Raw genomic sequence first — 12,942 nt, 5'->3', positions numbered from 1 at the left:
AAAAAGCCAAAGACAAATATCCCTCATGAATATCATCATAAAAATTCACACGAATTATTAGCAAATGAAATCCATATAAAAATGTTTAAACAACATGATCAGGTGGGATTTATTCAGGGAATGCAAGCCTGTTTCAATATTTGAAAATCACTCAATGTAACGTACTGTATCAATAGCTAACAAAAAATTATGATTGTATCAATCAATGCAAAAAGAACTTGTAACAAAGTTCATTTTGTCATTAATACATTAATTTTTCTATTGTCATTAATAAAAACATTCTCAATAAATTAAGAATAGAGGTTGTAATGGTTAATTTTATGTGTCAACTTGACTGGACCATGGGTGCCCAGACATTTGGTGAAACATATGTCTGTGAGGGTATTTTGGGGTAAGATTAACATTTGAATCAGTAGACTGAGTAAAGCACATTGTCCTCCCTAATGTGGACGGTCCTCATCCAATCAACCGAACACTTGAATAGAACAAAAAGGGTGAGTAAAATCCTATCCCATTGATTTTGGTTCAGTTTTTCTGGAGAACCCTGACTAATAGAGAAGGGAAAGTTCTTCAATTTGACAAAGAGCATCTATAAAAAACCTACAGTTGACACCATACTTAGTGGTAAAAGAATGAAAGCTTTTTCCCTAAAATTGGAAAAGAGACAAATTGTCTGCTCTCATCATTCATATTAAACATAGCACTAGAAGTCCTAGCCAGTGCAATAAGGTAAGAAAAGGAAACAAATTATATACTAGTTGGAAGAGAAGAAATAAAATTTTTTCTATTTGCAGGACATATGATTGTCTAGAAAATCTATTTAAAAAAGCAAGATCTCAGGATATGAGACAAACAAAGCTCAATCGTATTTTGATATGTTAGCAACGAACATGTAGAAACCAAAATTAAAAACACAATACCATTTATAACTTACAATTATTCCAAAAAAGTAAAATACCAAGATATTAATTTTAAAAACGTGTACATGATCTTGATGCTGAAAACTACAAAACTTGGATAAACAAAATAAAAGGAGATCTAAATAAATGGAGAAGCATACCATGTCCATGGATTGGAAGACTCAATATAGTGAAGATGTCAATTTCCCCAAAACTGATTTATACATATAATGCAAGTCTTATCAAAATCCCAGCAGAATTCTGCTGTATACATAGACAAGCTTATTCTACACTTTTTATGGAAAGGCAAAGGAACTAGAATATCTAAGACAATTTTGAAAAAGAAAAATAAAGTGGGAGAAATCACTCTACCAGAAGTTAAGATTTACTATATACAGCTATAGCAAACACAGCAATGTGCTATTAGCAGAGGAAAAGACTCAGAGATGAATGCAACAGAGATTCCAGGAAACGATAAACACAAATACACCCAACTAATAACTTCTTTTTTAAAAAAAAAAAAAAGAATTCCAACTGATTTTTAACGAAGGGGAAAAGCAAGTCAGTGGAGGAAGGAAAGGTTTGTTTATTTGTTTTTAGCACACGGTGCTGGGCATCCGTAGGCAAAATGAGCCTTCATCTAAACCTCACACCTGATATAAAAACTGATTCAAAATGACTCACACATTTAAATGTAAAACATAAAACTATAAAACTATTATGAGAAAACATGAGGAAATCTTTGGGATCTAGGACTAGATGAAGAGTTGTTAGATGTGATGACAAAAGTACGATTCATGAAAGAAAATTTGATAATTAGACCTCATCAAAAGTAAAAATCTTTGTTTTGTGAAAGACCCTGTTAGGAAGATGAACAGACAAGCTATGAACTGAGAGAAAATATTTGTAAACCACATATTAGACAAAAGTCTTACATCTAACATATACAAAGAACTCTCAAAACTCAAAAGTAAAACAAACCAATCAGAAAATGGGCAAAAGACATGAACAGACATTTCAGTGAAGAAGAAATATTAACGACAAATAAGTACATGACAAGATGTTCAACCTCATTAGCCATTAGGGAAATACAAATTAAAAACACAATGGTATATCCCTACACACGTAAAAAATACTGATAATACCAATTCTCTAGAGAGAATGCAGAGAAACTAGATCTCTCAGACATTGCTGGTGAGATGTAAAAATGGTATAGCCACTATGGAACATAGTTTGGCAGTTTCTTATAAAAGTAAACTTGAACTTTCTATCAGACCCAGCAATCTTTTTCTTGGGCATTTACCCAGATAAATAAAAACTTATGTCTATACAAAAACCCGTACATTGGGCTTCCCTGGTGGCGCAGTGGTTGAGAGTCCGCCTGCCGATGCAGGGGACGTGGGTTTGTGCCCCGGTCCGGGAGGATCCCACATGCCGCGGAGCGGCTGGGCCCGTGAGCCATGGCCGCTGGGCCTGCGCGTCCGGAGCCTGTGCTCCGCAACGGGAGAGGCCGCAGCAGTGAGAGGCCCGCGTACCGCAAAAAAAAAAAAAAAAAAAAACAAACCCGTACATGTATGTTCACAGTAGTTTTATTCATAGCAGCAGAAAAGTGAAAACAATTCAAATGTCCCTCAATGTATGAATGGTTAAACAAACTGTAATACATCCATACGATGAAATCCTATTTAGCAATAAAAAGGAATTATTGATACATGTAAAAAACTGAATGGATCTCAAGGGCATTATGCTCAGTGAGAAAAAGTCAATCTCAAAAAGTTCCATAGTGTGTGATTCCATTTATAGAACATTCTTGGAATGACAAACTATAGTGATGGAAAACAGATTAGTGGCTACCATGGAACAGGGACTGGGGATAGCACAGGGGAGTTCCTTTGCAGTGATGGAACAGTTATGTATCTTGATACATGGATAAAACAGCATAGAACTATACACAAACACAACCACACATGAACACATATGAAATACAGTGAAAACTGAATAAGGTTTGTAGTCTAGTTGACAGAATTGTACTAATATCAATTTTCTGATTTTGATATTGCACTATGGTTATATAAGACCACCACTAGTGGAAGCTGGGTGAAGAGTACATGGAACGTTGTGTACTATTTCTTCAACTCCTTGGAATCTATAATTATTTCAAAATAAAAAATGCTAAAAAAAATTGTGTTCAAATGCTTTTTTTTTAATTTTTATTTTATTTATTTATTTTTGGCTGTGTTGGGTCTTTGTTGTGGTGCACGGGTTTCTCATTGCAGTGGCTTCTCTTGTTGCAGAGCACGGGCTCTAGGCGCATGGGCTTCAGTAGTTGTCGCACACAGGCTCAGTAGTTGTGGCTCGTGGGCTTTAGAGCACAGGCTCAGTAGTTGTGGCACACGGGCTTAGTTGCTCTGCGGCATGTGGGATCTTCCTGGACTAGGGCTCGAACCCGTGTCCCCTGCATTGGCAGGCGGATTCTTAACCCCTGGGCCACCAGGTAAGTCCTAAATGCTTTTTTTTTTTTTTTTTTTTTGGCGGTACGCAGGCCTCTCACTGTTGTGGCCTCTCCCGTTGCGGAACACAGGCTCCGGACGCGCAGGCTCAGCGGCCATGGCTCACGGGCCCAGTCGCTCCGCGGCATGTGGGATCCTCCTGGACCGGGGCACGAACCCGTGTCCCCTGCATCGGCAGGCAGACTCTCAACCACTGTGCCACCAGGGAAGCCCCTCTAAATGCTTTTTAAAAGAATCTCAAGCACCAAAATAAGCTGTAGGCTGAAGAGATGGAAAAACTATTTCTGATTTTAAATAGTTTTTTTTTTCCACCAACAGAATTACTCTCTATTTCATGCCTACCTGTTGTTTCTTTAGTCCACTTTTCTTGAAGCTAACTAAATATAAGCTTCTTGAGGACACAGCTATATTTTATTCATCCCTTTCAGTGCCTGCTGCAATACAGACATTAAAAAAACAAAACAAAACTACTAGTGAAGTTTTGAGTGAGTTATCTAATTCTGGCAAATCTGATACATTTCTAAAGAGAACTAGAATTATGCTACTCTGACTAGCTCTGTGACCTTGGTTACTTAGACCTCTCTGGATTCTGAGCTCCTCATCTATAGAATGGCGGTAAAGAGTATTGTGTCAGAGAACTGTTAGGAGAATTAAATGAGTTAATATAGGCGAAGTACTTAGAATAGTGCCTGACACATAGGGAGAGTTCAATAAATGTTATTTTTCTAAAAATTTTTAAAAATACAACTTTTAGGTGTTCCGGTCACATGAATGAAAACGATAAATCAGTAAAACATTTAAGTGTCCATTTCTTTTAACTTCTATTGGATTTAAATGAAAAGAAGTCTGTTTATGGGGTTTATAGAGGAAAAGCCCAAAACGCCATCTTAACAGTATCCATAATATTTAACCTTATAAAAATGACTACCTTGCTACTGCATTCAGGTCTTAAGTTCCAGATCCCATTAATTTCTAATAGCAAGAAAATATTATATTTAAAATGCTAATTAATAAAAATTCAGTCTAAAGATTTCAACCTTATATACATTATGTGACACTCACTCAACTGACTTATTAATCTTTCACTCTTCTTAAAATGACCTTTTCCTATTCTCTGACTGATTAACTCTTATCCACCTTTGCTTAAATGTCATCTCCACTCTCAAGCCTTGTCCAGCTCCCCAAAGAGGACCTATCACACTGCAACCACCCAGCTGTGGGCAAGACTGCTGTCCACTGTGCTTACTTTTATACTTCTCACACACAGTATAAATCCTGTCACAGACTAGGGTCCTTGACAAGTATCTGTGAATGAATGAACCACTGAGTTCTTCTTGTGATAGTCCCACAGCAATTTTCACTTACCACCATAAGGCACTTGGCACACTACATTATAATTACTTTCCCATTTGTCTCCCCCACTAGAGTGTAAGCTCTTTGAGGGAAGGGCCCACAGCTCACCCATGCACAGTGACTGGACCATTCATCAAAGATACGTACTGTGAGGCTACCAAGTGCCAGGCACTGTTGCATCAGTATAATGAACAAGGCAGTTTCAGTTTCTTATGGAATGACAAACACATACATAAAAATGGGATTAGTACTATGAAGAAAATAAAGTAGGGCAGTCTGACAGAGGGATGAGGACATGAGCTGGAGGAAGGGCTAGTATCAGGACAGGCCTTTGTGAGGAGGTAACATTTGAGCTCAGAGAACAAAAAAGAACCAGTCACGTTTATAGCAGGGGTGAAGAGCCCCATGCACAGGGAATGGCAAGTACAAAGGCTCTGAGACAGGAATCAGCTGGGTTTGTTGGAAAAAAACAAAAAAAACAAACAGGCAGGTCTGGCTGGCACACAGTGAACTAGGGGAAGAGAGGAGGAGAAGAGGTCAGAGAAGCAGGTTGGGCTAGAGTGTATAGGCTACACTGAGAAATTTGGACTTTGTTCTAAGAGCACAGAAAACCGCTGGATGATTTTAAGTGTGGAGTAACGGAATCTGATGTACGTTATAAAAGAAATCACATTGGCTGCTAAGTGGTGAAGCAACTGCGGGGGATCATGAACTTCCTTCCATAGGCAGACAATTAAGAGGCTATGCAGTGGGGGTGGCGTGGCGCTGCATGGCTTGGGGCAGAAAGATGGACAGAAACAGACAGAAATCACGGAAAATTGAGAAGACATGGCTGGCAGGCCTTGCTATTGAACAGGGGAAGTAGGTGTGGCAGAGAGGAATCAAAGATGTATCCTGAGGATTTGACTTGAGCAAGTTTACCAAGATGGGGAAGAGTAGGAAATATCTACTATCTTGAACCAAGAAACTTTCAGATGCCTACTGGATATACAAGTGGAAAAGTAGTACATGTTAGGCACTTAATATAGACTTTCAGTAACTAACAATTCGAGGATGATAGACTCACCTAAAATCAAACATATAATATAGCATTCCAAACATGACCAACTCTATTTACTGCTTCCAAGGTTACAAACGTAAAATAATAAGTAACTGAAATGAAATGAACTGAGAAATCTCAGTTCATTTGATAAACTATGTCATTTTTGGCTGCTACTGATGCTCCCTGACCCAGATGTTTAATTCAGCAAAGGCGCTGAATTTTATGTTAGAAATTTTAGACAAATGCTGTAACTCGATTCCGGTATTTGTGCCACTTAGAGAAGGTCTTAAAAACACTGGAGAGGTGAGGTGCCGAGAGGAGCAAGCAATGACTCACCAAATCACTTTTACTCAAAGATAGGTACATGCCATATACGAAGCTACTGCGAGCCAAAGGTTTTGATGCTTTTGGCCATCATTCACATTTTAAAACTTATATTTATTAAGATATAAGTTACACAGAGTAAAATTTACCCTTTTTAGTGTACAGGTCTGAGTTACGACAAACGCATACAATTAAGTATCGACCACCATCACCACCATGACCACTACAATCAAGATACAGAACGGCTTCTCACCCAAAACAGTTCTTTCAAGTCTTTTTGTAGTCAGTCCCTCCCCCACCCCTGGAGGCTGAAAACCAATGATCTATGTTCTGTCCCATTATCTTTTTAAACTCAAGAATAATCTTATGACTCTTATTCACAGGATGCCTGGCAAAGCCATATTTCTTGAAAAGTATGATATGTGAAACACCAGAAAGTATTTAATGCCCTTGTAGAAAAAGAAACCATCCACTCCAATTACTAAGGATTAGATTCAGGCCTCCAAAACAGAGTTTATAACTTTCCTCTAAGATGCTTTTTGTCTAATAATTGGCTTGGATGAAACAAGCATGACTTTCAATATACACTCAACAAGCAGATTTACACATTTTTTCCTCAAAACAACCTGATGTTTTTGATTACTATCTCATTCAAAACGTTAAATTAAGATATAAAACATTACATATACTCACAATGGTTTTATATATGATTTTCTATAACAGGAAACTGGTAAATATGAATTTGATTAATTTTCTAAGTCAATCTCATTTGCAAAATTCTGTAATAATACTTTTTAAATAATACTGTTCCTCTTATTTTAATTATCCATTTTGAATTTTAAAAATATTCTATTTTGGGCTTCCCTGGTGGCGCAGTGGTTGAGAGTCCGCCTGCTGATGCAGGGGACACGGGTTCGTGCCCCGGTCCAGGAAGATCCCACATGCCGCGGAGCGGCTGGGCCCGTGAGCCATGGCCGCTGAGCCTGCACGTCCGGAGCCTGTGCTCCGCAACGGGAGAGGTTGCAACAGTGAGAGGCCCGCGTACCGCAAAAAAAAAAAAAATTCTATGTTGACAAATATACATGACACTTAATTTTGAAATATATACTATTATTCAATTAGATCAGGCTTTGTTAAATCTACTAAAGCAGATACTTAATTTGATCCGTTGGGATCTATTTAAATTTTACACTCTTATTTAGAGGGAGTGATGCTGAATGTAATTTATTTTAAAAGTAATTTATTAACTGATTCTTTTTTTTTTTTTTTTTTTGCGGTACACAGGCCTCTCACTGTTGTGGCCTCTCCCATTGTGGAGCACAGGCTCTGGTCGCGCAGGCTCAGCGGCCATGGCTCACAGGCCCAGCTGCTCCGCGGCATGTGGGATCTTCCCGGACCGGGGCACGAACCTGTGTCCCCTACATCGGCAGGCGGACTCTCAACCACTGCGCCACCAGGGAAGCCCTATTAACTAATTCTTAATTAACCTGAATAAATGAACACATCTTCCACGGTGAGCCAGAAATGGTGGCATACAGTCCAGCGGTTAAGGCCTTGGGCTTTGGAATCAGAAAGACCTGGATGCTAGACCTAGCTCTGTTATTTACTGATTGTGCATACACTCTGGGCAAGTAACTTCCTGTCTCACAAAGCCTCACTTCCCTCCTCCATTAAATGTGCATAACAGTACTACCCACCTCATACAGCATGAATGCCAGTACTTAGGACTAGGTCTGGTACATGTAAGTGTGCTCAATAAACGTTAGCTAGTACATACTGGATGGAATTTCCATTTAAAAAACATTGAAATGTTCTATTATTCAGCATTTGCTCTGAAACAACAAGGAAAGTGACTTTATTTATATTTTATAGATGACAAAGTGAGGCACAGAGACAGTTGAATGGAGAGCAGACTTACCGGCCCAGGTGCATACAGTTAAAGAGAAACAGAAAGTCACCTGGTTGTTCAGACAACTCAAGTAATTTAAAGTCTGATGGTACTATAGTTTCTAAAAATGGTTTTGTTTTGTTTTTAAGAAGTAAAGAAGAAATTTTGATGAAAATCATAAGAAAGCTAAGGATGCACAAAAACAGACATATGGATCAATGGAACAGAATAGAGCCCCAGAAATAAACGCAGGCACCTATGGTCAATTAATTTTTGACAAAGGAGGCAAGAACATACAATGGAGAAAAGACAGTCCCTACAGCAAGTGGTATTGGGAAAGCTGGACAGCTGCAGGTAAATCGATGAAGTTAGAACACACCGTCATACCATACACAAAAATAAACTCAAAATGGCTTAAAGACTTAAATATAAGACATGATACCATAAAGCTCCTAGAAAATAACATAGGGAAAACATTCTCTGACATAAATTGTAGCAATGTTTTCTTAGGTCAGTCTCCCAAGGCAATAGAAATAAAAGCAAAAATAAACAAATGGGACCCAATCAAACTTATAAGCCTTTGCACAGCAAAGGAAACCATAAACAAAACAAAAAGACAATCTACATACTCGGAGAAAATATTCACAAACAATGCGACTGACAAGGGCTTAATTTCAAAAATATACAAACAGCTCATATACAAAAAAACAAACAACCCAGTCAAAAAGAATGAGAAGATCTAAAGAGACAATCCTCCAAGGAGGACATACAGATGGCCAACAGGTACATGAAAAGATGCTCAACACGGCTAATTACTAGAGAAATGCAAATCAAAACTCACACTAGTCAGAATGGCCATCATCAAAAAGTCTACAAATAATAAATGCTGGATAGGGTGTGGAGAAAAGGGAACCCTCCTACACTGTTGGTGGGAAAACAGTATGGAGGTTCCTTAAAAAACTAAAAATAGAGTTGCCATATGATCCAGCAATTCCACTCCTGGGCATATATCCAGAAAAGATGAAAACTTTAATTTGAAAAGATACATGCACCCCAATGTTCATAGCAGTGCTATGTATGATAGCCAAGATGTGGAAGCAATGTAAGTGTCCACCAACAGATGAATGGATAAAGAAAATGTGGCATATATATACAACGGAATATTGCTCAGCCATAAAAAAGAATGAAATAATGCCATTTGCAGCATCATGAATAGCACTAGAGATTATCACATACTAAGTGAAGTAAGTCAGACAGAGAAAGACAAATACCATATGATATCACTTATTTGTGGAATCTAAAAAAATGATACAAATGAACTTATTTACAAAATAGAAAGAGACTCACAGACATAGAAAACAATCTTATGGTTACCAAAGGGGAAGGGAGCGAGGGAAGGATAAATTAGTTTGGGGTTAACAGATACAAACTACTATATATAAAACAGATGAACAACAAGGTCCTACTGTATAGCACAGGGAACTATATTCAATATCTTGTAATAACCTATAATGGAAAAGAATCTGAAAAAGAATATATACATATGTATAACTGAATCACTTTGCTGTATACCTGAAACTAACACAACACTATAAATCAACTATACTTCAATTTAAAAAAGGCAAAAATATTCAAAAAGAAAAATGAAATTAGTGCCATTTACAATTTTAAAAAAAGAAAGCCAAGGATGAATACAGGAGAGATCTGCATGTTGTTCTTAACCATTAACTTTGTGTGTGTGAATAAGGGAATTTCATTACGTGGGAGTTCATTTTGTGAAGCCAGCCACATCAAAGCAACTGACTGGATAATGTTCAGGTTTGAAATAATTTTCAAAACTCAGTTTAAAACAGAAATAAGTATTTCACATTTCCCCCCTTTTCCCTTTTTATTCCTTTAGAAACATAATAGTCTTTTTTTTCCCTTCCACTCTTTATAGGCAAATTTATGGCACTCATAAAATTTTAGACTAAGTTTGAAGGAAACTGAGAGGACATCTGGTCCAATCCTTTTGTTTTAAGGTAGAGAATGATGCCCAGAAGGGAACTAAAATAAAATAAAAGCCAAAGTGAACCTGGGACCAAGTGTCCTAATGCCCCATCAGTTACTCTTCCTACTACAAGGGTATCAAAATACTTAGGCAGGGCCGTCACCAGAGCTCCTCCATGTCCACAGCAGACATCAGCCATCATGTCACTACTTCCTTCTCACCTTCACACCTTAGAGTCCTAAAGTCACCACATTCAACAGTGGCTGCTGCCACTGACAGTGGTCATGCCCCCAGTGATTTAGTAAATGTAAACCCCAAATTTCCAGCTTAAAATGTGAAGACTTTTTTTCTTCCTTCCATTTTGTCTCTTAAGTTTCAGAAATAATTAAATCTTTAAGAGTAGTAATGACCTTTTAGGAAAACATCTGAGTTCCACACTCTTAAAATGTGGTTGGAGACTGTGAGATAAACTTATTCTGTCAAAAATTTAAAAATAAATATAAGCAAAATTAATCTATGGTGATAGAAATCACCAGAAAGTGGCTGCTTGGGAAGGGGCAGGTGGGGTGATGGAAATGTTCTATATCTTGATAGAGATGTGGTCAAACTATACACTTAAGATCTATGCATTTCACTGTTTGTAAATTATAGCTTTTAAAAACAATCTAAAGTACTCACGTAGACAATTCAGATTTTTAAATTCTCATCCAAGGGAGGGACCTGAATTGCAATCCAGCTGGTGAAAGGCAATGACCAAACTGATAGAGATCTTTCAAAATCATGGTAGCTAAAGGCATTTTTGTTCAATTATTCATGAGAATAACATCCACTGTGCCAGAACTCATGTATATGGAAAGCAAATAAAGGGTTTCTTTAAGGCTATGCAGATTAATGGATTCTGCCTTAAACAGGAATGAGAGCATTATTTAAGTACTGTGTACACTACTGTGATAACATATCTGCTGATCTGCATTGCCTACTGAAGTGCATTTAGCATTTAGTAATAGAACTTCATCCTAAAGACCACAGAGAACTTAAGACTTTTATAGATAAGGAAGGTAAGGTTTAATACAGTGCACTAAAGCCTTCACATTTCTATTTTCTGTATTACTTTCCTATAAAAACTTGAGTGTGTATGACATTCTGCCCACTGCATATCATTTTCTGGTAACAGAGCTTTTTGTTTTTGTTTCTGTTTTTTTGTGCCTACTAGATTGCTAACTTAAAAAAAAAATTCATTGGGGTATAATTGATTTACAATGTTGTGTTAGTTGTTGTGTTAGTTTCAGGTGTAGAGCAAAGTGTATCAGTTATACAAATACACATATCCACTTTTTTAGATTATTTTCCCATACAGGCCATTACAGAGTATTGGTAACAGAGTTTTGGCAAAATAAAAAGAGTACTGAAAAGGAATAAAAAAAACTGGCTCTTCTCTGGCTGACAGGCAAGCACATGACGTTGGCTTAGAAACCACAGGTGGCTAACAGCACAAATTGCTTAAAGATAGTGCTGGGTTAGTCCCTATTGCCATGAGACAGAGGGGAGAAAAGGGCAAGTTTAGAGTTCAAGTTATAGCTAGAAATGGAAGACAAATTTCCCACCTCTCTGAGCAAAGTGCATTGAAATAAATTTTAGCACATGTTAGTAAAAGGTCTGGTATAGTATCTGGCACACTGATGAATGGAAGCTGTTCAAGAAAACAATATGTCCTGTTACTAATGAAGGATCCACAGGAGAGTGACCTTCTCTCTCCTCCGATGCTCATACGTACCAAATCTGGCTTCACTCGGTGAGTCAGGGGGAAGGAGAGCCACATAGAGTACAAGGTGGTGAGTACCGTGGACAGCCAGGACTGCTGGACCTCCCGGCTTCTGGGAATGCGGTGAATATAGTATTCGGTAAACTAGAAGGAAAGAGTGAAAATGCAAATCAACTGGGCCAGTGATGCTGAAGTTAAACATAGAAACAGTTAACATTTGTACAAACAGGAAATGCTCTCTCAATTTTAATTTTCATTGGAAATATTTTTAAACTAAGTTATAAAGCCTTTTTCATGCTTTATACAACACACGTCACTGGGTTATGACAAAAAGTTCCTGAATATGATTCAAAATGTTAAAGTCAGTGTTGACAATAAGCTGGGGGAAATTTTCTATAAAATATGTTTCAGGCAAAGACCTTAACATACTTACATACAAAGAGTCCTTACAAATCAGTATAAGCAACCTAGTATCAACATGGGCAGAGGAGATGGACAGACAATTCCAAACAGAAGAAACACAAACAGCCAATACACATTTGAAAAGATTGTTAACAATTAAACACAAAAGAAAGCAATGAGTCATTGTTCACCTACCTAACTGGTAGAGACTGTGGATACTCAGCGTTTTTGAGGATGTAAGGAAATAGACATTTACAGTCCCTGGGCAAATACATTAGAACAACTTTTGGGGAGGGCAATTTAGGAATATCTATCAGAATTTTAAGTGTGTCTACTTTTGATCCAGCATTACTGCTACCAGAAATACATCCCACAGATTTACCCACATGCTATCTACTTTATCACTGTTTGTATTTGTGGAAATTGGAAACAGCCCAAATATCCTCCAACAGGGATTGGAGAAGTCCATACAATAAAATATATGGAGACACATGAACAAATGACATAGATTTATATGAACAGATATGGAAGATGTGCCCAGATAAGTTGTTAAAGTGAATATACACGTTGCAGGACAGTATGTTTAATATGATCCAGCGTGTATTAACAAACCACACAGCTGTGTGTGTTTGTATACACAATGGTACACATATCAGTATTTGCATGAAGAAAATCTGGAACTGTTTGCCACAAACTGTATATGATGTGGAAGGGCAGGGAACTGAATACCAGAAGGTGAGAATCACTGGGAGTTCCTTGCAGCCTGGCTACC

At 37.7% G+C, this 12,942-nt stretch overlaps 1 protein-coding gene across 1 annotated transcript in view; it reads right to left on the bottom strand.

Moving 5' to 3' along the window:
• ALG14 (ALG14 UDP-N-acetylglucosaminyltransferase subunit) overlaps window positions 1-12,942 on the bottom strand; it is a 104,541-nt gene that overhangs the window by 50,277 nt on the left and 41,322 nt on the right. The window contains exon 3 of the mRNA XM_030868731.2: window positions 11,781-11,912. Coding sequence (XP_030724591.1) covers window positions 11,781-11,912 — 132 coding nt within the window. The remainder of the gene's footprint in view (window positions 1-11,780; window positions 11,913-12,942) is intronic.

The sequence above is a fragment of the Globicephala melas genome, chromosome 1 (genome assembly GCF_963455315.2).
Source record: "Globicephala melas chromosome 1, mGloMel1.2, whole genome shotgun sequence".
In the NCBI taxonomy this organism is placed as follows: Eukaryota; Metazoa; Chordata; class Mammalia; order Artiodactyla; family Delphinidae; genus Globicephala; species Globicephala melas.
This window is presented reverse-complemented; position numbering and strand designations above follow the sequence as displayed.